Here is a 23464-nt window from a genome sequence, read left to right on the forward strand (position 1 = left end):
GTACCTTTACAAGTATGAAAACGCACAATAACATGTTCAACCCACCTCTGACAAATGTCTGGGATTGCTGCTAAGACGATAGGTGCAAGAGTAAAGGAGTACAGACACAAAATATTCCTCTAGTATTTTTTACTGAATACAATGTAACTATAACGCTGTAATTATCATACGGAGCCCAAGTAATACAACCAGTCCCAAGTACTGCTCTTCAACTATCCTTGCAATTGCTATTATTGCAATTGGAGGCAGTAGTCTCATGGTATTGCAAACCAGTGTTTTCACTCTCAAGGTTTTTATGGATGAAACATTTTTTGAACAGCATATTCACCTGTAGCTTCTGTGTGTTATCACTCCAATAAAATCTCTTGCACCAGTGGGTGATCAATCCATGTGTTCTCCCCTAACAGGTGCTGTGTCTCTCTGCTTCGACTAGCCCCAGCTGATTATCAAAACAGTAGAATCTTGGTAGACTTAAACCTCGATATAACATAGTTGTACTTGCAACGAAGAACTTTGTTAAATCATGCATTTCGTTAATTTTAGGTTTTAACGTTTCAGCAGTAAAAACAGCTTCACAAATTCCCACTGCATTCCTGGTAGATAGTATCTTGTAAGCACTTAGAAACAAATTGCAAGAAGTTCGGGCCATAAATAGCGTGATTATGAGCACCAGTGTACACGGTGCAGATGGTGCCAGGAGTGTTGGTGTGGCTCGCGATGTCTGAGATTTGCATGTTGCATTGTGCACCACTGTAAATCTTGAACCCCATGGCTGACCACGCTTGTTGCCCCCCAGCTGGCACCCAAAAATTAAAAACAGAGGTGTAAAAGGATACTGATATTCGTCTTGAGCAAAATGAAAAAACAAGTCACAGTTTTGCCAGAAAGGTGGAGCATTGATGGTGATAGCAAAGAGACAACATGAAGTAAGGTTTGTAGTTTTATCGGTGTCACATGTGCTTAGGCAAACATTAAGAGATCTCACTTAAGGACCACAAACTCGCTGTCACAATGTGAGCCAACGCTTCACACCGTGTCGTGAACGCTTGACATTACGGGACTGTCGACACTAGACTCGTGGGAACACAAGGTGCACCAACAATCGTGGCTTTTGCTTTGTACTTGCCAATCACCTCCAAGATGTGCCACATGGCCTTCATAGGGCAGATGGTGATCCTGCCCCTCCTCTAGCGCCTGCTCGGCCACGATGCGTTCAGCCCTCTTGCACAGCGTCGGCTCTCGTGGTACGCTTGCAAGCTGCCGTGTGCCCCAGCGGCCATTGCAGATGGTTTACCAGTGCGACAGCGGGGCTTCCTGCCTACTGCATCCTGGCGCTCCTACTTTTACAGCATTTTTGTTGCTCAAACTTGTCATGCGTAAGGACGCTTGAAATAGCTTCGACTGACATTTTTATACTTTTGCTATACTTACTAGCAATACAGGCTCCAAGTACATGCATGAAATGACCGAAAACTTTGCTAACTCGAAACCACGTCACGAAATTACTTCATAAAACTGGAAAAAAAATACACTGTTTTTAATGGAACTAAAATTGGGAAATGAAAATAGTTTGTAACATCACAAATTTCGGTAAATTGATGTTCGTTATGTCGTGATTTGAATTTATATAGAATTTGCTTAAACAGAACAAGAGGTTCTAAATTGGTTGGTGTTATATTTGTGTAATGCAAAAAAACTTTCAAATGCGAATAAACATTATCTCCGTGAACAGAACCACAGAAGCAAGCTCTGTCACCTCATTATGCCTTCCTTGCTACAATTTGAGCACAAAGGATTTTTCCTTGTCTGAAGAACGTTGCACCAACCAGCCCAAGCAGCCACCTTCTTGAAGCTCTAAAGGATTTTTTGAGAGAGGCAGGATCTGAAATGTATTTTTGCAACACTGTCTTCTATCCAGAAATACATCCTTAAATAGTGGTGGCTCAAGGAATCAAAATTTTGATAGATACTTAATCACAGCTGGTGTACAGACCTTTGTGGCACTCTCCCCCCATAGGTGACCAAATATAAGCATCTGCCTTGCACGAATGTGTGTGCCAGCAACTGGAGCAGCCATGTTCTTGCTTTGATACTTTTCTGAGGCCCCTACCAAAGTAAATCTGGCAAACCCAAGTCAACCTGTGGTAGCTCTCCACCCAAACCACGGGAAAAACTAGCTGCTACATTGACTTAACATATCTAGCAGTATTAAGAGGGTGTTTCTCAGTGAACACAAGTCCTGTTGACCTCAAGTCCCTTTAAAGAGATTATACTGTAGTAGGAGGGTTTATATTTCGGACTTCCTTTCACTAGACAAGCGAGTAATGTACAAAAGAAATGTGCAGCCTATGCTGGAAGGCCTCACTTGAGGATTCTTCAGGTGCTGTCCATTTGTTTAAGATGTCAATTTAGCAGCCATGTGTACTTCTGGGGTTTGGTGGCCCATCTGTCATGATTTCCTTGTTTCATACAGTCAACATTGACGATGGCAGCCGGTCGCGGCACATGCGGCGCCCTGTTCGTGAGAAAGAGCCGCCACCCCCAAAGCCGGTTGTAGTCATTGCGGAAGCTGAAGGAGTTGCCGACCAGATTCCAGGCCGCCAGGGCAGAGGTACGGAATGTTTCTCGAATTGCAGATATTTGCATCAGTTGTTTTGCATGCCAGAAGATGAAGCCCACTGCGCTGCCTGCTTGAGGGTCACATTGTAGCAATGACTGCCATCAAGACCAATTGGCAGATGTGGTATATTACATTTGGCAGTGAGAGAATTGGCTCTCTGCAGACCATTTTCATGGAAGCAGGACTACAGGTCAAACCATTTATAACTAGCAGTGTGCGAATACTCAACAGTAGATTTCTAACCGAGCATCGAATATCAGAAAAATTAACACAACGAGGTAATGCTTACAAATTTTGTACAAGATAGAAAGCACATGCTGCTTATGCTCGTGAGTCTGCTCACTGCATGGCAAGAAATTTGCTAGCTATCAGTAACATTGAAATTGAGATTGGCCTACTGTTACAAAAGGGAACACCACATTTGTATGCCAGCATTAATTACGATTCATTTCATAATGAAGGCCTGGAACTTTTTTATCAATAGAATGTCTGTTGAACACAATCAAGTGCTTTTTACCCATGAAGCTGAAGAAATAGTGAAGCTTTGTGTCCTAAATATTTCCAATTTAGTGGGCTATACTATGCCTTATGACAATTTTTTATTGCTTAGAAAGTTGTACTCTTTGGTCTTTCTCCAAAGAAACAAAAGGGGTTTTTCATCTTTATCGCTGGTGGCTTCTGTGGGTTATCAGCAGCCCGTTATAAGGCCAACGTGCGCGACAGACCACACATCACGTGCCTCGACCTCACCGTTCAATCGTGTGCACAGCACAGGCCAATCATTGTTTGCTGCCTGTCGAAGGTCCTGAAATCAGGAGGGCCATGGCAGGTACACACAATGGCCCCTACTCCATCTGCATCTACCTGCAGTCCATGAAAATGCGTCTGTAGCGAGACAGTCAGTGCACTATAGTCACACAACATATTTGCACCCTATGTAAATTCAAAACTATTCATGTGACGTTTCGCTCGATACGAGAAGAGACCGATGTATGGTTACAAGCAATATCCGGAATGAGTAGCCACCATCTGTACTGTGTGTCGCAAAGATGGCAGCCGTGAACAACGTTGGTACCATCTCGTACAATCACTTTCGGTGGCAGGGTGGTTTGTCGGTTTTCCAAGTGTCATGCTGCTGCTTTAATAGACTTGTGTTGATTTGGCACCAAAATATAACTATAGTCGCCAACACCCACCAAAGCAGTACTGATTAGGCCGAAATGCCTAGGCTGTTTGCTCGTGACACAAATTCACTGCCGACTTATGTGGGCTGCAAACCATCGCGGAAAGCTTGCCGCTAATACGTCCATACAGGTGCCTCACGAACAACCAAAACCCAGGTTACTGTGTACTGGTTCGACAGCTTTTTTTTACTCATGAGGTTTTACATGCCGAAACCACAATCTGATTATGAGGCCCGCCGTAGTAGGGGACCTCAGAAATGTGGACCACCTGGGGTTCTTTAACAAGCGCCTAAATCTAAGTACATGGCCGTTTTCGCATTTCGCCCCCATCGACATATGGCCGCTGTAGCAGGGATTCGATCCCACGACCTCGTGCTAAGCAGCCGAACACCATAGCCACTAAGCAACCACGACGGGTGGTTTGACAGCTGTTGGAGCGCCATTTGAGTCCATAGACAACGGCGTGGCAACTACCATGGGCACATGTACAAGTTCATCTGTGTGCCCGTGTGTAAACGGAAAGCTCTGCAAATTCACACATTCACACACCAGTTCGTAGTCCAAACTGCATGCTTGAACACGCATATCCGATACCATCTGCATGCCTTTGGTGGCTAATCAATCCCACTTTGCACGTGCTTTGGCACTTTCCATACATGTTAGTTTTGTTGCCATTCCCTCTGTCCGTGTCACCTATGGGAATTGTTTCGCTCGGTTCAGTCGACCTGGATGAACATTGCACTGACGGAAGCTGTGCGGCATGGAGCAGCTGCGTGTGTCAAGGCACCAACCTTGGCTGGGTCTTTGAGTATACCGAATACAGTCAACGACTGATTATTTGACAGCGATAATTCAAACATGCTTGATTATTTGGACAGCCTCGCGGAACCACCACTGGCTTTATAGACATAATGTATAACAACGACTGAAATTTTTGGCACCTTGCAGCGCGCTGTACTATAATTTACAGCTCCAACTGCACAACTGTATGCTATGGCCACAGAGTCAAGCAGAAATAGCGGTACAGTAAAGCCTCATTGAACCGTACCCTCTTAAACAGTAGCTTTGTTTTAAAAGTACAGTCAAATCTCGATATAACGAATGACGTGGGACTGCAGAAAATCATTCGTTATTTTAAAATATTGTTGTAATGAAAAACTTGCGGTTATAAGCCAGTGGACAAACCTAGGAATGAAAATGACGCACCTTGGCAGTAGATGCGGGTGCAGACAAGTATACTCTCAAATAAAAATATTTCACTCACTTCAAAGCTACTTTATTTGAAGAAATCTGGTGATTTTCTTCTGGCGCGTGCAGCATGCATGACCAATTAGGAATGCATCTACATATTCCACTTTGCGCATTGCCTTATCGGGTACGTCATTGCACCGAGCGATGAAACTGCGGACTTTGTTCATGTGCACTAAAACATCAATGTTCGATACGATCTCATCTGTGTTCGGTGACCCAATCATCTTCCTTCGGGTTGTCATCGTCACTGGAGACGTCGGGAACACAGTTAACAACCTCTTGGGTTGTCAGGTCCGCCGCCGTTAGTGCTGCGCTGTCGCTCTGCACAGAGTCATTGAAGAAAGAGATGGTGGGCAGCGGTTCCGCAACCTGGGTCCACAGGTCTCCTGAATTGTTGTCAGTCACCTCCAGATCATCTTCAAGCTGCGCAGATGCTTTGACAAGCCCTGCTTTTCGCCAGCAGTTGCTTATGGTGGACACCTTCCAGTTTCGCCAAGCTCCTTTGAGCGCTTCCGCCGCCTGATGAATATTGATTGCAGTTGGCTGCACAAGGCGCTTACGGAATTCTGCTTTCACACTCTTTCTAATGCCCTGGTTTAGGGGTTGCAGCAAGGACGTGTTGTTTGGCAGCAGAAACTCCAAGCGAACGTACATCAAGCGAACATTCACAATGTGAGCAGAGCAGTTGTCAACAACCAGTAGAATTCTTCAGTCATCCCTCCTCATTTGGTCGTTGAGTTTGATGAGCCACTCGGAAAAGAGTTTTCCGGCCATCCAGGCTCATTTGTTGGTGTGGTAGTCATACGGTTACTGCTCTACCAAGTTAAATGCCAAAGCAGACTCGTGTTATTATTTCGGAAGTTGCGTAACAATGCATGGTCACCAGTCCCGTACAACCCCGTAGAGCGCAGGGCGCTGTGGTTCTAGACGTACTGCGCCCACCGCGGAAGGTCAGAAAAACACCCACATTTGCACAGCATAGAAGTAGCTACGTCAGGCGGCTTGAGTGATAACTGTAGAAGCGTCATTCAAAACACATGAATTTATTTTCTACTTCCGGCAGCATTTTCTCTACTTCCTTTTTAAATAAAAAGATGTTGATACACTGACATAGACAGGAGACATAATGCTTGGAAAACTGGCGACTCTTTATACGAAGTGTCTATCGCAAGGGTCCCAGAAAACTGGAAGAATGCAAACATTATACTGATCCACAAAAAGGGAGGTGTTAAAGAATTGAAAAATTATAGACCCATTAGCTTACTCCCAGTAACATATAAAATATTTACCAAAATAATCTGCAACAGAATAAGGTCAACACTGGAATTTAGTCAACCAAGGGAACAAGCTGGCTTCAGGAAGGGATATTCTACAATGGACCATATCCATGTCATTAATCAGGTTATCGAGAAATCCGCAGAACACAATAAGCCACTCTATATGGCTTTCATAGATTACGGAAAAGCGTATGATTCAGTAGAGATACGAGCAGTCATAGAGGCATTACATAATCAAGGAGTACAGAACAGTTATGTAGATACCTTGGAAAATATCTACAGAAGTTCTACAGCTACCTTAATTCCACATAAGAAAAGCAGGAAGATACCTATAAAGAAAGGGGTCAGACAGGGAGACACAATCTCTCCAATGTTATTCACTGCGTGCTTGGGAGAAGTACTCAAGCTATGAAACTGGGAAGGCTTAGGAGTAAGCATCGACGGCGAATATCTCGGCAACCTTTGATTTGCCGATGACATTGTTCTGTTCAGCAACAATGCAGACGAGTTACAACAAATGGTTAAGGACCTAAACCGAGAGAGTGTAAGAGTGGGGTTGAAGATTAATATGCAGAAGACAAAGATAATGATGAATAGCCGGGCAAGTGAACAAGAGTTCAGGATCGCCAGTCAGCCTCCAGAGTCTATGAAGGAGTACGTTTACCTAGGTCAACTAATCACAGGGAACCCTGATCATGAGAAGGAAATCCATAGAAGAATAAAAATAGGTTGGATCGCATATGGCAGACATTGTCAGCTCCTCACTGGAAACTTACCATTATCACTAAATAGGAAAGTGTACAATCAGTGCATTTTACCAGTGCTGACATATGAGGCAGAGACTTGGAGACTGACAAAGAAGCTTGAGAACAAGTGAAGGGCCGTGCAAAGAGCGATGGAACGAAGATTGCTAGGCATAACATTAAGAGACAGAAAGAGAGCGGTTTGGATCAGAGAGCAAACGGGTATAGGTGAAATTCTGATTGACATCAAGGGAAAAGTGAAGCTGGGCAGGTCATGTAATGCACTGGTTAGATAACCGTTGGACCATTAAGGTTACAGAATGGGTTCTAAGAGAAGGGAAACGCAGTCGAGGACAGCAGAAGACTAGGTGGAGTGATGAAATTAGGAAATTCGCGGGCGCTAGTTAGAATCGGTTACCGCAGGACAGGGGTAATTGGAGATCGCAGGGAGAGGCCTTCGTCCTGCAGTGGGCATAAAACAGGCTGATGATGATGATCCATAAATATTTTCACAAAGAGCGGTTGAATTTGTTAATTTTCGCTTTTCCTTCCTGTTTGGCTGTTGCCTTGGCCCTCTGCCTTAGTAGATCGCTTAATTTCTCAACTCGTTGCGACTCTTGTTTCCAGTTGCCAATTTTGCCGAAAAAGTGCTGTACAATTAGGGAAAAGCCAGACGAGGTAACGGGTATTGCCTATGAGTTTAACGGTTACTGCAGGGTCTGATGATGGACACTGTTTGGCATTATTTTATTTCCATCTGATCTAACCCATATCCCAGGTATATGGTTCCAAAGATCAGGCAGCGTCGCTGCGAGCCGTCATTCGAGGAAATAATGAAGCAAAAGGAGAAGTTAAATGCAACTGGCGTTTTCTCCGGCCACAACTCGTTCCACGAGCATACAGACCAGCTGACCACAAACCAAGTCCCTTTCCTGGATCAGTCAAAGAAGGTTAAACTAATGAAGCAACAGCGACGCGCATGATCGTTGAATGCATGGTTGCAACTGAACTCGAGTTAATCGCTTAGGCACCGAATCGATGAGAAAACTGGCCTCCACACCCCATGAGATGCTTATAACTAGCGCCATCCAAAAGGAGTGAAAAAATTTACAAGCATTCCACTATGTAAAGATGGAATGGCAAGAATGCCATCGATCACAGGCATCGATGCGTCTTGCAATAGTCACTTCAAAGGTGTCGTGCTCGGTGCCGTGCTAAAAATGGCGTCGTTCATAGATGTGGACGCATTTTGTGCTAGTCACTTCAGAGATGGCGTGCTGGGCACTAGGCCAAGACTGCCGTCACACAGGCGCTGACACGTCTTGGACTAGTCACTCCAAAGATGTTGAGCTGGGCACCATGCCAAGAATGCCGTCGCTCACAGACGTCGATTCATCTTGTGCTAGTCAGTTCAAAGATGTCGTGCTGAGCACTATGCAGAGAATGCCGTCACTCACAGACGTTGACGCATCTTGCGCTAGTCACTTCAAATATGTCGTGCTGGGCACTGCGCCAAGTATGCAGTCGCTCAAAGACGTCGATGTGTCTTCTGCTAGTCACTTCAAAGATGTTGTGCTGGGCATTAGGCCAGGAATGCAGTCGCTCACAGACACCGATTGGTCTTGCAGTATTCACTCCAAAGATGTCGAGCTGGGTACTATGCCAAGAATGCCGTTGCTCACAGACGACGATGCGTCTTGCACTAGTCACTTCAAAAATTCTGTGCTGGACACTGGGCCAAAAATGCAGTCGCTCACAGATGCCGACGCACCTTGCGCTAGTCACTCCAGAAAAGTTGTGCCGTGTACCATGCCTAGAATGCCGTCGCTCATAGACGTTGATGCGTCTTGCACTATTCACTTCAAAGATGTCGTGCTGGGCGCTAAACCAAGAATGCAGTCACTCACAGACTCAGATGAGTCTTGCGCTGGTCACTTCAAAGATGTCGTGCTGGGTACTAAGCCAAGAATGTGGTCGCTCACAGATGCGGTGGGCTTAATGATATGCTGGAAGAAGTCACACGGCATTCTAGCATGATACTGTTGGCCTGAGAAATTCTGAGCAAGTGAGACTTTTTGTAATATGGTCATCTTCTTCGTGCAACACCACTTTTGATACATTTTGTTGTGATAATTAGCAAAAGAATGTGACTGGTCTGTTTTTCATGGTTGGAACTAATTTACGAATTGTTAGCAGTTTTGATTATTTTTTCGTGATTTTTCAGTCATGTAAACAAGTATGAAGTATAGGTATAAAAATTGTTAGTGTTTTCTGTTGAACAATAAAAAGAAGAAAACCAAAAAAAGGAATGCTAGAAACCGAAGTGGATTTTTTCGTAATTGGTTTATAGTGCTTGTTGAGATAAATGACCCCTATAATCGTCATTTTAATTTCCGTTCTGTAAGTAATCTCAACTAAATTGTAATCTTATAGAAGACAACCAGTGCAAGAAGGCTTTTAACTTGTCCTGTTTCCATCTGCATATTAATGGAAGTTTGCTGTGACAGCCTGCACACTGTTTCACCAACATTGAAATCAGGGCAATTTGATCAGACATTCTGCTAGAACAAGCTACTGCATTCGGTGGCAGTACTGGATCGCAACTTACCGTAAGCCCATCTAGTCGAATCTCGTTATAGCGAAGCCACATCCAGCCAGAAAACACCTTTGTTATATTCAGTATTCATTAGAAGCATGTGCTGGTGGTCATGCTGATTTTGGCGGGAAAGATTTTAAATTTACTTTGTTATATTTGCTAATGTGTTATTTCCATGTTCGTTATGTTGAAGTTCGACATTAGCGAATCAGTGCTGCGTGTGTGCATTGCTCTGTTTTCTGATGAGATGCTTGTTCCTTTAAAGAACTTTTTGGTGGGGCCTTCTGCTTCGTGCTAATATGTGCCATGTCAAAAAGGCCGTCGCTCACAGACGTTGACGCATCTTGCACTAGTCACTTCAAAGATGTCGTGCTGGGCACTGTGCCAAGTATGCAGTTGCTCATAGACGTCGATGTGTCTTCTGCTAGTCACTGTCTAGCTTCTGTCTAGCTTCTGTCTTGCATTAAAAATACATATACAATGCACTTTTGTTCACCATGCAGGGGGCAAAGGATCGTCCAGGTCAAGAGGAAATGACGATGAAAAGGCCACCGATGACTTCCACTTTGAAAAGTTCAAGAAGCAGTTCAGACGCTACTAACTGCCCACTTCAGATAAGAGACACAGAATTAGCACATTTTTCTAGGCACATTGCTTAGTTATCATTGTGTAAATAGGTATCGATATAAACCCTACATTCAGTCTCATTCTTGTTTCACGTCTCTTGTGAACTCAAACCAGGCCTCTTCACGCCTAGAGGAGCCCTGCATTAAAATCTATACAGTTGAATCCATAATGATCCCAGATGTAACAATCTATAGTTTATGATGGCCATATTTCAGTGCATTTACGATTTTCTGACCCTGCCTATTGAAACTGCTTTCAGATAATAACAAACAGTTTTGATTTGCTATACTCTTACAATGATCGCTTCGAACCTGGTCACGGAAGGCACACACCAAGTACCATAGCATGGCAGCATGACCAACTTGGTGCGCGGCAGCGCGTGCTCCAACCGCGATAATGATACGACCTTCAAGATGAGTGAGCGACTGCCACGCACCGATTTCTCAAGCGGTAAAGAAGGTCGCACACTGTCAAGGCACGCAGGGAGGAAGCGTTCCAGCATAGACTGCATGGCATGCACCGGTCCATGCCCTGGTTCCATATTGGATGCTACGACGACGTCACTCTTGTTTTGTAGCACCACCAGCATTGCGCCTGCTTCAACAATCTGGAACGACCATTTCTGTGCTTCCACTATGGGAACAACAGCCACTCAAGCACTCCTGTTGACGCGACCTGAGTTGGACGCTGCACCACACGCTGCCACCACACAATGTTGCAAAGGATCGGCGCTCACTGCACCGTTATTAGGAGATCACAGTTCAGCAGCATTTCGTTTACACGTTGCCAATTGCTGATAACGGTACGCGGTGACATTGTACCTTTCGAACATTGAATTTCTTTTGTCTGACGGGCAGTCGTAATGCCAAGACCATGATGTCCGAGACCTTCACAGAATGAGAGCACCCCGCAGTAGTTTCCATAGTTGACGCTTCCGGCCAGCTATAACACTTCACTTTCTTGTGCAGAATATAGTAAATGTCCCGCTGGTAGTAAAATATATCGCAAGCTCTTGAATAAAAAATGGTGGTTATGCTTGCAGTTTCAAAATGACGGGTGATCGGAACAAGGTGCTGCTTTGAAAGAGCTATGTAACGCCACATTTCATTCTTTAGATGAACTTTTCTAATGGAAGTTTGCGGCTAGGTGGGGGAATGCACCGAGAACAAAAATGACGCTGCAAATCTGGTTTTCGGACCAAAGTGCTACCGAATTGTAACTGCAATGCAGTTAACTTTTGCGCGTTTGTAAAGGCGACTCCATGTATAACATGCTACTGATATAATGATCACTTTTCGCAAGACTGTCGATTTTGTTATAAACAGGTTTGACTGTATACATCTTTCTACTGCTTGCATTGTGAAACTGGAACACATGCTTCTTTTTTGACTGTTGCAAACTAGTGCAGAAATGGCATGCTACCACATATTCATGGTCAGTGACAAGTCAAGGCTGTGGCAGCAAGTGTCTCTCAAACATGTATACATGTGTCAGCGAATCACCTTGACCAATTGCCTTTGCCTAGAGTCTGTTCTGAACATCCTGCCATTTTCTTTGGCTCATGACGTAGACTAACACATACGAGGGTTGATCCAGAAATAAGGTTCCCATCAATTTTAGAAATAGACAACATTGTTTATTCTCATAGAAATTTACATCATTGGAAAGATTAAACATTGTTCTATTTTTCTACATAATCGCCAGTTTTTTCTACACATTTTTGTAGACGGTGCACCAATTTCTGTATCCCAATGTCGTAGAACTCCGCCGCCAACCCGTTGAGGAAGTGTTTCACTTCTTTGACTTCATCGTTGCTCCGGAAGTGTTGGCCACTCAAATGTTCCTTTAAGGGGAGAGGCTACCCTGGAGATCGAACTTTTTTATTTGTTTAGATATCTGGATGAAACTGTCAGGGTACATTCACACCACCACACTATGAGGAACTGCAAACTTTCGTGAAGATGTGTTTATTAGTTCCAGAGTTATTGAGGTATAACTAGGTGGTTCATGTATATGCCTGAGGAAGACCCTGAAGACTGCGTGCCCCTTTGGGGAACAAGTGATAACCAATAGGCGCGAGGTCTGCACTGCACTTATCTTCTTGACGGGTGGGGCATGACAGTCTACCCAAAGTTTGTCAAAAGTTCCTGGGTTTGACGGGAGACGTGAGGTTGGGCATTGTCATGAAGAAGCGTTACACCGGCTGCCAGTTGTCCTCGCTGGCAGTTCTGGATAGCTCACCTGAGTTTTATTAGTGTTGCACAATAACTGTCTGAGTTGATTGTTGTCCCACATTCCATGAAATCAATCAGCAGTATCCCCTTACGATCCCAAAAAGCGCTGGCTGTGTCTTTGCCAGCAGAAGGAGTTTGTTTGAACTTCTTTGCAAATGGTGGCTCTGGATGATGCCACTGTTTGGATTTTTGCTTCGTTTCGGGAGTGAAATGAAACACCCACGTTTCGTCTCCTGTAACAATGGAGTCGAACAATCCTTCCTTCTTGACACTTTTGAAGAAACTGGCGAGCACAACACTTGTGATCATAGGTTGGCGCACTCACGCATGAGTGCACTCAGTCACACTCACTCGCACTCATTTCAAAGGTGTGAGTGTGAGTGGAGGTGAGTGCAAGTGCCAGTGAGTGTGGGTGGAGGTGAGTGCAAGTGCGACTGAGTGCCAGTGAGTGTGAGTGGAAGTGAGTGCGAGTGAGTGAGCGGAGGTGAGTGCGGCTGAGTGCCAGTGAGTGTGAGTGGAGGTGAGTGTGAGTGAGTGCCAGTGAGTGTGAGCGGAGGTGAGTGCGAGTGTGCGTGCCAGCGAGTGTGGCGGAGGGGAGTACGAGTGCGGCTGAGTGCCAGTGAGTGTTAGTGGAGGTGAGTGCGAGTGCGACTGAGTACTGTGACTGTGAACGTGAGTGAGTGCCTGTGAGTGCGAGTGCAGGTTAGTGTGAATGTGAGTGAGTGCGAGTGCAGCTGAGTGTGAATGTAAGTTAGTGCTTGTGAGTCTGAGTGGAAATGGAAATGTGAGTCTGAGTGGAAATTTTAAAATTTTGGTTTTATGGTGTATGCATTACGCATGATTCAGCGAACTTCTCAGATAATAATTTCCATGGTTTTACTTTCCAAAACTACAATATGATTAATAGGCACGCCGCAGTGGCGGACTCTGGATTAGCTTTGAACACCTGAGGTTCTGGAATTCCGCCCCCATAGAAATGTGGCCGCTGCAGCCATGGATCGAACCCGTGTCCTCGAGCTTAGCAGTGCTACTTTTCAAAAATAATGGCACTTGGCCGAACCACAAGAATAGTCTCTAACGGTAGCACAAACACAAAAGCCAACAGACTCTTATTATGCTCAGTTCGACATGCCTGCTGGTGTAAATTCTAGAATTACAGGTATTCTGGGCTGCTCACCATGTTTGTGATATTTCTGCCCAAAACTGCTTTGGTAGCAAAGTGAAATAAAATCTGCAAAATGTTCCAATTAACTAGTTTATTCAGGACTGAAAAAACTAAGCGTACAGACATATCTCCTCATCCCAAACGCCTTGCGGGCTTCCTGTCGTCATTTGACACTTGCCCTCCCAGTTTCGGCACTTGCTCAGGAGGCATAGAGCAAGTTCCATAGAGTTACGCGAGTTGAGACATTAAATAATAAGTTCTACTGTTTGCGCATGTTTTTTATCGTATCTTATATTGTGTAATGCTTGAGAAACAATGAGAGAGCGCTGTTAACCTGCCAGAAGCAAGTGATTTTAGTGCATTTGAACAGAATATCTGCATTTCTTCGCTGTTCTTTTTTTTTTCTTTTGTTGCATTGTGTTAGCTGTCTGCTGCTAGTCGGAAGTGTTTTGAAACCAGGTCACTCTCTCCAGCCGTGCAAAACTTGCACGTACCACATAGCTGTAGTTTATACAGTTTTGTCATGTTCTTGGCATTTATTGTCCGAATAGCTCTTCCCTTGAATCCTTGTTGTTAGGCGGACCAAGGGTGAAAAAATATTTCCTTCCCTGCAGTGCAAAGAGCGGGGATTGAATGCACTCAAGCAGGTGAAGGGAAGTCGTGTAGCGTTTATTTATTCTTGTAGGAATACTGCCGATCTCACAAGAGATTATTGCAGGGAGGGCATACATATAAATACAAAAGAAGCACAGTCAAGTAATTTATACAATGGGAAACACTAAAACACTAGCAAGATACATGAAATTATTAGTAGTAGTACGCTTGGTATGACTAAAAAACAGAAATTGCAAAAAATTCAATGACAGGATGTGCGATGATGAGATCAGATTATTCAACCACAATCCCGATACAGGTTCTTAAAAAAATTGTTCACAGAAACTGTTCAGCATGTACATTAATTTCCACCATAGCTAATGTTATGCTTCGCTTGTGTGGCAATCATTAGCGCGAGCGCAAAGCGCATAGACATTCAAAATCAGGTGTGGGAAGACCTTTGCAGATGGCACCAAAGGGCCAGGGAGCATAAGGTCCCTCAGCTTTAAGGAGGCGCCGATGAGTTGTCGAGACACAACTGTTGGAAGTAATGCGAGCCGTGTGTGTGCATGCGTGTGTGTACCAGCGGCGCCTACTCTTCTTTCGGACGCTCACCCCTTCTCTCCGTCTGCCGACGCGACAAGTTAGTGCCGGGTGCTTGCAGGTGCGTGCATGAGACGGTTATGCCCATTTATGGTCCCATCTTGTGCCTGCATTCCTGATTGGACCAAACCGTGCTAGAATACTGGGAGGGTAAAGCTTTTCCGGAGAACTAACACATCGCCGCGCTGCTTTGCCACACCTGCGGGCTTTCTCCGCTGTGGAAGCTGCTCCAAAGCGGCTGGTGTCTGCTATGCACATGATATTTGGTCGCTATTAGCCAACATTGCGATAATTAACCTCCTATAATATACTACATAATTTCAAGATAATACTGCAGCGACTCGCCACACAGAGAACACGTTTATGTGCTGTAAATACGGAGATTTTGTATATTTCCTTTTATGCTGACAGGTTTGTCACCACAATGGTCCGCACTTACGGAACTGTTTCTGGCACACATTCAGCGCATACTTCAGTGTGAGCAGAGGTATTTATTTAAGTGTGGCATGATGAACGTAAATATGCTGCAAAATAGAATAAGAACGAGATGACGCACATAACCAGGAGAATGAAGCAGATAATATAAACGGCTTGCTCATGCTAACGCTTTGCCCCTTTTATTTACTTTCTTTTATTTCATGTGTTGGATTTGCTTTACAAGACCGCCTCCTGTGCTCTATTGTTTCCTTCTTAAGATGACAGTAAATTTATCAATTTATTCTGTATGCTCGCCGGTTCGTACATAGCAACTATACTTGCTTATCAATTAATATGTAGTTGTATTTACGTAAGGAAAAAAGACAACTTATAAGGACCTAAACTTATCACGTTTTACTGCCTTTGAAAGCAATAGCAGTACTGATATTTAAAGTTAATAGAAATATTTGCAGTGCATCAAAAGTGGTAATTTGATGTAAACACACACAACATTGTCATGCACAATAAATGCTTGCTAGTTTACGGAACAATCCTATGTTATACAATGTATTACACTTGTCCCACTAGCGGGCCATTTGCATATGATAGCATGAGACAAGCTACATGTTGATGATTTATGAGAGGGCTCACAGATTATATAACAAAGCTGTTGTAACAGTTAAACTTTGACATAATAAATGCGTAAATGGCTGGGCCAGTAATAGTTATATATTCATTTCAATCTAGAAAAAAGGATTTGTGTATAAATGAAAAATTTCCTAAAAGGAGGAGGGGCCAGACAAATGCAGATGACTCAGACGTAAGATTCAATGCTTCTGCTAGGTTGACAGGATGTCTCCACGTCATATCACCTCCAGACCTCACTCCTTTCTCTCTTCTCATAGTGAGCTATCGTACGGCGTAATGTCGTCCCAACATTGCATCACCCCTCACGATGCTTCTTTACTTTCTCTGTTCTTTTCGCTCATTCCGTAGTTATGCGCCTCCGCCGCATTGCTAGGCATTGCATCATTGCATCAATTCGGAGCCAATGATGACCGCCGTGTGAATCTCCGCATGGCTTCCATTGGTCGAGTTAATGCAGCCACTCTTTTCGACGCCAGCGCCAAGGCGTCCTTCAGTTACGGCCCTTTCGGGCAGGCAGTACTTTAGGAAAGTGGCGGCGCACATGGTTGTTTACATCGCCATGGCAACAGGAACAGCAGCTGCACGGCACCTCCTCTCCAAAGCAGCTTTTTTAAAATTATTAAAGCGACTTGTCTGGCTCACTACCCGCTTCCCCCACCTCTCCCCATGTCGCATGCACAGATTTTTTTTTTTTTTTTAACTTTTGGCTGTGCCCGCGCGCTATGCACGTGCGCTACGCCGGGCAATAGCTTTTTTTTTCATTCATATACACACCGAATGTATGGCATGCCACACATTAGTGCACAAATAACGCCAATGCATCCTTCAAAGCATAAAGACGCGTTGCAATTGTTTCTTCCAGACTCCAGTGCTGTGAAGACAAAACCCCGTACGGGATATAAAGAGTGCGCTGCTGTGTAGATAAGAACTCTGCTTCTAACTTTTCTAGTTCCTGGCATACACTACGGTGCTCTGCTGCTCGATGTTCGCTCACCCGTAGCAATGTTTTAGACCAGTTTGTTTTACGTCGTCTCATCTACGTGCTGTTCCCTCCTCGATGATCGAGGGGCAAGCTCCGAGCGAACGCTGTTGAAGTTGGCGGCGGCTTGTAGTCATGAAATTATTTAAATATAATGCGTTAGTAATGGAAGGACTAAGTTCACTTCGTTCCCTAATTGTTGTCAGGAAATGTGAATATTTAAAGCAATTTGAGTTAAAGGTGCATTCATTAGGTATTCTAGAGTGCTTATGGTGTGTTGACCTAGAACGATTCAAAGAACTTCGTACGGATGTGTCAATGGTTTTGTCACCATGAATAAATTGAAACAAAAACTTTAGTCGTGCTAGTTTTACCCTACTTTGCGGTTATTAAACCGGCTCTTTTTAATAATTCAGTCCATGAATTCGTTAACTTGTATTTATTATAAATGAACCTTATTGCCTTCCTCTGCACCCCCTCTTGTGAGTTTTCTTGTGTGCGTAAATCAAACAATACAGGCGTACTCCAGCACTTGTCAAAGAAGCATTTTGTAGACCAGCAGATCTGTATCCACTGGCACGAGATCAAGGCGTCTTATCAGAAAGATGAGTCGCTTTGGTACTCAGCATATACAGTGATTTCCACTTGAGGTTATGTTGTTAACACGGGTTTCCCATCGGAGAGTGTGTTAAAGTGACTCCTAAATGTTTACTCTGAAATACATAAGTGAGAGGAGTGTCATTAACAGTGTATGTAAAATCAGATATCTGTTTCTTTCTACTTACTGTTAGCATTACTTCGGGCATTTAAAGTAATCTGCCACTCCTGACACCAAGAAAAGGTAGAATCTTGTATAGCGTCATCATTGCAATTAATTTCATGGTATGCAAAACAATCGTCAGCGAATAGACAGATGTCAGCATGTAATTTGGAAGACAAATCGTTTATGTATATTAAAAATAAAACTGGACACAAAACATTGCCTTCTCGCACTCCAGATGTTATAGGTGCTAAATTGGAAGCTTCAGTCTGAATATACACTAATTCTGAGCGGCAGAGTGCAGCACACTCATTCATGAGCACCCTCACTCACACTTGCCTCCGCTCACACTCAGTGGCACTCACTCGCACTCATTTAAAGGCTTGAGTGCCAGTTAGTGTGAGCGGATGTGAGTGCAAGTGCAAGTGAGGGCCAGTGAGTGTGAGTGAAGGGAATCACAGTCGCTGACCAAGTCTGATGTATAATCCGACGTTTCGGAACCGCGTACGGGTTCCTTCTTCACTGAGTTGGACAGGAAATCGTCGTCACTTGTATAGCCAGCACGTGAAGTAACGAACGTGCGTAAATGGCAGGCATAGTCTCTGGTGTCCGGTTCATCGTAGCTGGCATTGATCGAATGATTAGAGATTCTAGCAGCCGTAGGATGGCATGTTCTTTTCTTTGGCAACAACAGTGGCATTGGCTCAGTCAATCTTGTGATTATGTTCCTGCGCATGCTCGGCAATGTCATTCGTTGTGTTAAAGATCGAGCTAAACTATATATTGGTGAAACAGGGGAAGTTCTCCAGACGCCTGAAGGACCATAAACATGACGTAAGAAATAATCACACGACGAACACCATTGTCGAGCATGCGGCAGACCGGGATGACTGGCAGCCAGGCTAGCAGCAGCAGCCGGAGTAACCACCCTTGGCTAGGGGCTAGAGCTTGACTGGGCACACCATCTGGAGTGAGCAGCGGCCTACGCAGCAGGAGGCAAGGCTGGCACAAGGTCGTGGCCCCCCAAGGTAGGAGTCAGTCACGGCGGCAGGACCAGGGACAGCTGGCCTCGTGGTCAGCAAGACTGGTGGCACAGTGGGACCGGATGCAGGAAGAAGACTTGACGATGCTGGGGAAAGGACAGGAAAAGCCCCCGGCATAGCCGGCTTGCCAAAAGTGTGCCCACCCAGCTGATTGCCCAATAAGGGGCATTTGCCAGTCTGAGGCTTGGGCATCACATAATAGGGTATACTAGGCCACAAGAGTCTGTCGCCGCTTCTATGTGTGCCCTCGCACTGTAGTTACATTTCTCCGTTTACCTGGCCGGTAGGGCATGGAGCCCGGCTACAAGCTTGCGAGAGAAAAGCTGTTTAGGTGCATTTGCGCAGTTTGTACCGGTGGCGTGGCCTGGGACCAGCCGTGTCACAGTTTGCCTGCGGTTCATTGACAGCCTCCACCACTCCCCAGTCGCTGCTTCTGGCAAGGAAAGCAGGGTGTCTACCAACCGGGAAAACCGGGAATTCTCAGGGATTTTCAGTAGTCTGGAGAAACTCGGGGAGAACTCCAGGAATTTGTGCCTCTATTAGGGAAAATTAGCTGTAATTTTGTCAAAAGGGTCGAAAGTCGCGGTAATGCTGGCTCGAGTAACAGACAGGAATCGTAATGAATCGTCTTTGACGCCCCATCGTCGGCTGGAGGAGTTGCCAGTGTACAGTCAACGACCGACTTTCCAGATTCCCGATAATTCTGGCAGCTTCGCGGCACCACCACGTACCCCATAGAGTCAATGTATCAGAACTTCTGAAATTTCGAACGCAAGAACTCTTCGCCATCCGATTTTCCGGACATTTTGCCTTGACCGCAGGTCCGAAATGGCATTAATCAAAGCCACCACCACTGCCATTTTGATTACCTCGCCGCCTCAAACCGGTGCTCTCGCACGCAGATCCACTGACAGCCGTAGCCACCACTGCGGCAACGCTAGGCCTAGCTGCTTCGACGTTCGCTATGAAGGTTCTTGCCATTGGGTGCCGTGTTTTTTATTGAAAGAATTCGCTGCTGTCAGCAATGGCACGGACTCCGCCTTTGTGGTCCTCGCGATTGGCTTAGAAGCTTGGAAAGCACGGTGCGTTGCATAATGCCGGTTCCCGAAAGTCAGCTTTGCCTCTGTACATAAATGTTACTTAGTGAAGCAGACGCGAAACATTGCAGTGAAGCATAACAAGTGTGGGAAGGGGCTGTTGCCATGGGACACAGTATGTATTCCTTAATTATACACGTGTGCACCCGGTATTTCCTGTCACAGTACGAGCACCTATATGCCTAATATGTATACCGACAGGCATTCAGAGTGTTTTCGAATGTGCCTGTGGCGGTTTGAGCCCTTAAGGGCAGTAAATGACATGCATTTATTTTTTCCAACTGGCCGATTTTTCGGACGTTTTCGCGGCCCCTAGGGAGTTCGAAAAATCGGACGTGGACTGTGCAACTGACCAAGCAGATGCTTCAAATGGTCCATGGGGCGAACGAGTGGCGGAAGGAGGACAAGAACAGAAAGAACCTACGCATTGAAGAATGAACGGGAAAGGAAGCATGCTGCCGCCGTTTTGAAGGAGCTTGAGCTTAAAAAACAAAGTGTTGGCTGATGCCGACATGCAGGGTGTCCCTCATCCGAACCAAAATAAACTCTTTAAAGCAGTGAAACACAACACTCACGCGTCATGCGTGGGCTGAGAGTATAGCAGGACAGTTGAAGTTGACTTACGAGCTGTTCAGAGAGAATCTCAATTGTGACAAAGTTCGGGCCTCATACCACTGAGCTGATATTCGAAAATATTTGCTTCTGTATGCATGTCCTTTTAATTCATATTTGAGAGTGTCCGACTCGATTTGCATTTTTTTTTTTAAGACATTTTATTTGCTGTGCATTTTACTAACCCCTCCCTTCTATTCTCTTTTTGGATAACATAAACACTACTCCTTTGTATTCAAATTGGATTAAGTCGTTTTTTTTTAAATTTTTTTCATATGCTTACTAGAGAGTGACAGCATCGGGCGATATGGTTTCAGCCCATCTTGACATAAAACATAGTTCTTCATCATTCATGGAATTTTGCAAAGGCACTCAGGGAAAACCTGAAAAATTCAGGGAATTTGGAAATGTCAACTTTGTAGACACCCTGGAAAGGTTTGAGGTACAAAACGTGAACTGGACCACCGACTGGTCTCCCTTGGGAGTCAGACAGCTTGTATACCAGCGGGGACATTTTGGTATCCACTTGGTACAGGCCGAATCATTTGGCTGACAAGAAGGCAGAGATGCCTTTGGCAGCATCGCTCAAGACATGGTTGCATCTGAGGACGAGATTTCCAACACGATAGTGCACATCCCTTTGTGACTGGTCGTATTGGGCCTTCTGTCCAGCTCGTGCTTTTACCAGGTTAGAACGGGCCAGGTCAAGGGCCGCGTCCATCCGTGAGCGCAGTTTTTCCATGTAGCTAGAAAGGCCTGCCTTAGTGGTACACGCCCTCCTGCCGGTCCGCAGAACGCGGTGCATGGGGTTTGGCAGCTCTCTCCCGAAGTTGAGGAAAGTAGGCGTGTACCCAGTCGAATGGTTCACTGTGGCCCCCAAGAAGAAGCCTATCTAGTTAACCCTTTCGCTGTCGGACCTTTCTGGCCGTGACGCACCGCCAGTGTCGGCTTGGTTTCAGGGAACGAGCATAACTGAATAAACCTAGCAATTTACTTTTGATTATGATTGGTATACAAATAACATAGTCAATGCAATATGCACATTTCAGCGTTCTGCAGCTGTTAGTAAACATCATCATCAGCCTGACTAACATCCGTTCAACATCCGTTCAACATCCGAATCTGACGATGCGGAACTCATCTCTTCCTCGCATGAGACGCTGTCCGAGTCCAAATCCGAGCTCTTCTCGTATTCTGAATCAGAAGAGCCACCGCTCCAATGAGCAGACAAGGGCCCGCGCGCCTCGGCTATCCGAAAGTAACCGCGCTCAGGAAGGATGCGCTTTCAGTCGCCAGCACAACGGAGAGAAATGCGACGTTGCGTGATCAAGAAGACGGAGGGAGATGGAAAAAGGCTAAAACAAAGTTCGAAGGGTTTACGTTTACTGCTGCAAGTCGGAAGCGACGGTGCGGCGACAGAGCGAAAGCAGCAATCGAGTCACCCTTTTCGGAGAGGCAACGGCGCGTGTGCCTGAACTTGACGCGCCGTAGCAGACACACCAACAGAAGAAAAGTAACATTCAAACCAGTGGAGATGGCAGAACAACCCTTGAACCCATAACCACACGCGCACGACGCATGATCCAGCGAACGCGGAGCCACCGCGCCACTCAGCAAAGAGAAAGGTGGGAGTGGCAGTCGCACCGTACTCTTCAGTACTAACACAGGTCGGGGCGAAAATACGAACTTGTAGAAAGAGTCAACAGATGGCGTGGCCAGTTTAGGAGCGCCAGCTTCGCGCTCAGGCGCGAAATTTTGTATGCACGATCTAGAATGTACCAGTACGTCAGTGACACTGTGGGGATGGGGGGGGGGGGGGGGGGGAGCGCGATGACGTACCGGTACATCCGTGACAGCGAAAGGGTTAAGAGAGCATCCCTGTGCGAAGGCCGCGACCAAGGGCTTGAGGTTCCGGTTAATCCGCTCTGTCGAGTTGGCCTGTGGGTGATACATAGTTGTCTGCGGTAATACATAGTTGTGGTGCTGGTGTGGTGGCCTGTGGTGATACATAGCGCTCATCCTGTCTGCTCCTGTCTGTGTTCGTGTCACTTCGCTCTACAATCCAAGGTCATGTTACCGTACCAACTCGCCCAACTTTCTATCCTTTTGCATAGTTGTCTTGCGTTGCTTAATGCCAAAGGCAGCACACGCATCCACGAACACCTTGGCCGTGAAGTAGGATGCATTGTCCGATATCAGCTCCACCGGAAAGCCGAAGCTGTTAAAGACCGCGGTCAACTTTTCCCAGATTGCGCGTGCTGTTAACTTCAGAAGGGGCCACGCCTTCCGAAACACACCCTGAATAAAGTCGCTTTTATGTTACAGGCCAGCTGCAGATGCGTGCATTTCACCGCAAGACGACACTACATGAGACAAAGAAAGCACATTCGAAAAAGAAACTCAAACAACGCGCTAAAAACCACGCAGAGCATGAACACACACTTTTTCGAAGCGGAAGGCGTGAACTAGGCTCGAAATAAGAGGTTGTGAGTAGCCGTGGCCCTTACTTCACTAAGCCGTGCGTTCTTTGCCACTTCCTTGAAGTCAGCCCGCCCGATCCTGCGAATCCACACTTCTTTTTGCGTTGCGCCCGCCGGACGGCAAAGCGAAAAGCTTTTTGCCCTCGCTGTGTCTGTTGCGGCAACCGAAGGCGCAGCAGTATGGCACCGCAATTAAGTTCCTGGCCCTACACATTCTGTTACGCTAACGCACTCCGTCAGTCCGCCTGCCGTACTTTCGTCGCGCAGGCCCAACAATGGAGGTAGGCGCGCGCTGGAAAGAAAAAAATATACAAAAGCGCGGCGCCTGCTCCGCGCTGGAAAGAAAAGATATACAAAAGCGCGGCGCTTGCTTCCACGTGACACTCATTGGCCAATGGGAGAGCGGAGGAGGCTGGGGCGATAGGAAGCGTGGAGGAGGACGCGCCAGGGTGAGCGGGGTGGCGGAAAGATCGAGCGGGGTGGCGGCGCTACTTTTGAAAAATTGAGGGGTTTTAGTTCCCGCGCCTACTGGGG

At 45.7% G+C, this 23464-nt stretch overlaps 1 protein-coding gene across 1 annotated transcript in view; it reads left to right on the forward strand.

Moving 5' to 3' along the window:
- Nucleotides 1-10378, forward strand: part of LOC126518587 (splicing factor C9orf78) — a 112203-nt gene extending 101825 nt beyond the window's left edge. Inside the window, exons 8-9 of the mRNA XM_050168364.3 lie at nt 2474-2611; nt 10175-10378. Coding sequence (XP_050024321.1) covers nt 2474-2611; nt 10175-10272 — 236 coding nt within the window. The 3' untranslated portion in view covers nt 10273-10378. The remainder of the gene's footprint in view (nt 1-2473; nt 2612-10174) is intronic.
- The last annotated feature ends 13086 nt before the right edge of the window (nt 10379-23464 follow it).

The sequence above is a fragment of the Dermacentor andersoni genome, chromosome 1, assembly GCF_023375885.2.
Source record: "Dermacentor andersoni chromosome 1, qqDerAnde1_hic_scaffold, whole genome shotgun sequence".
NCBI lineage: Eukaryota > Metazoa > Arthropoda > Arachnida > Ixodida > Ixodidae > Dermacentor > Dermacentor andersoni.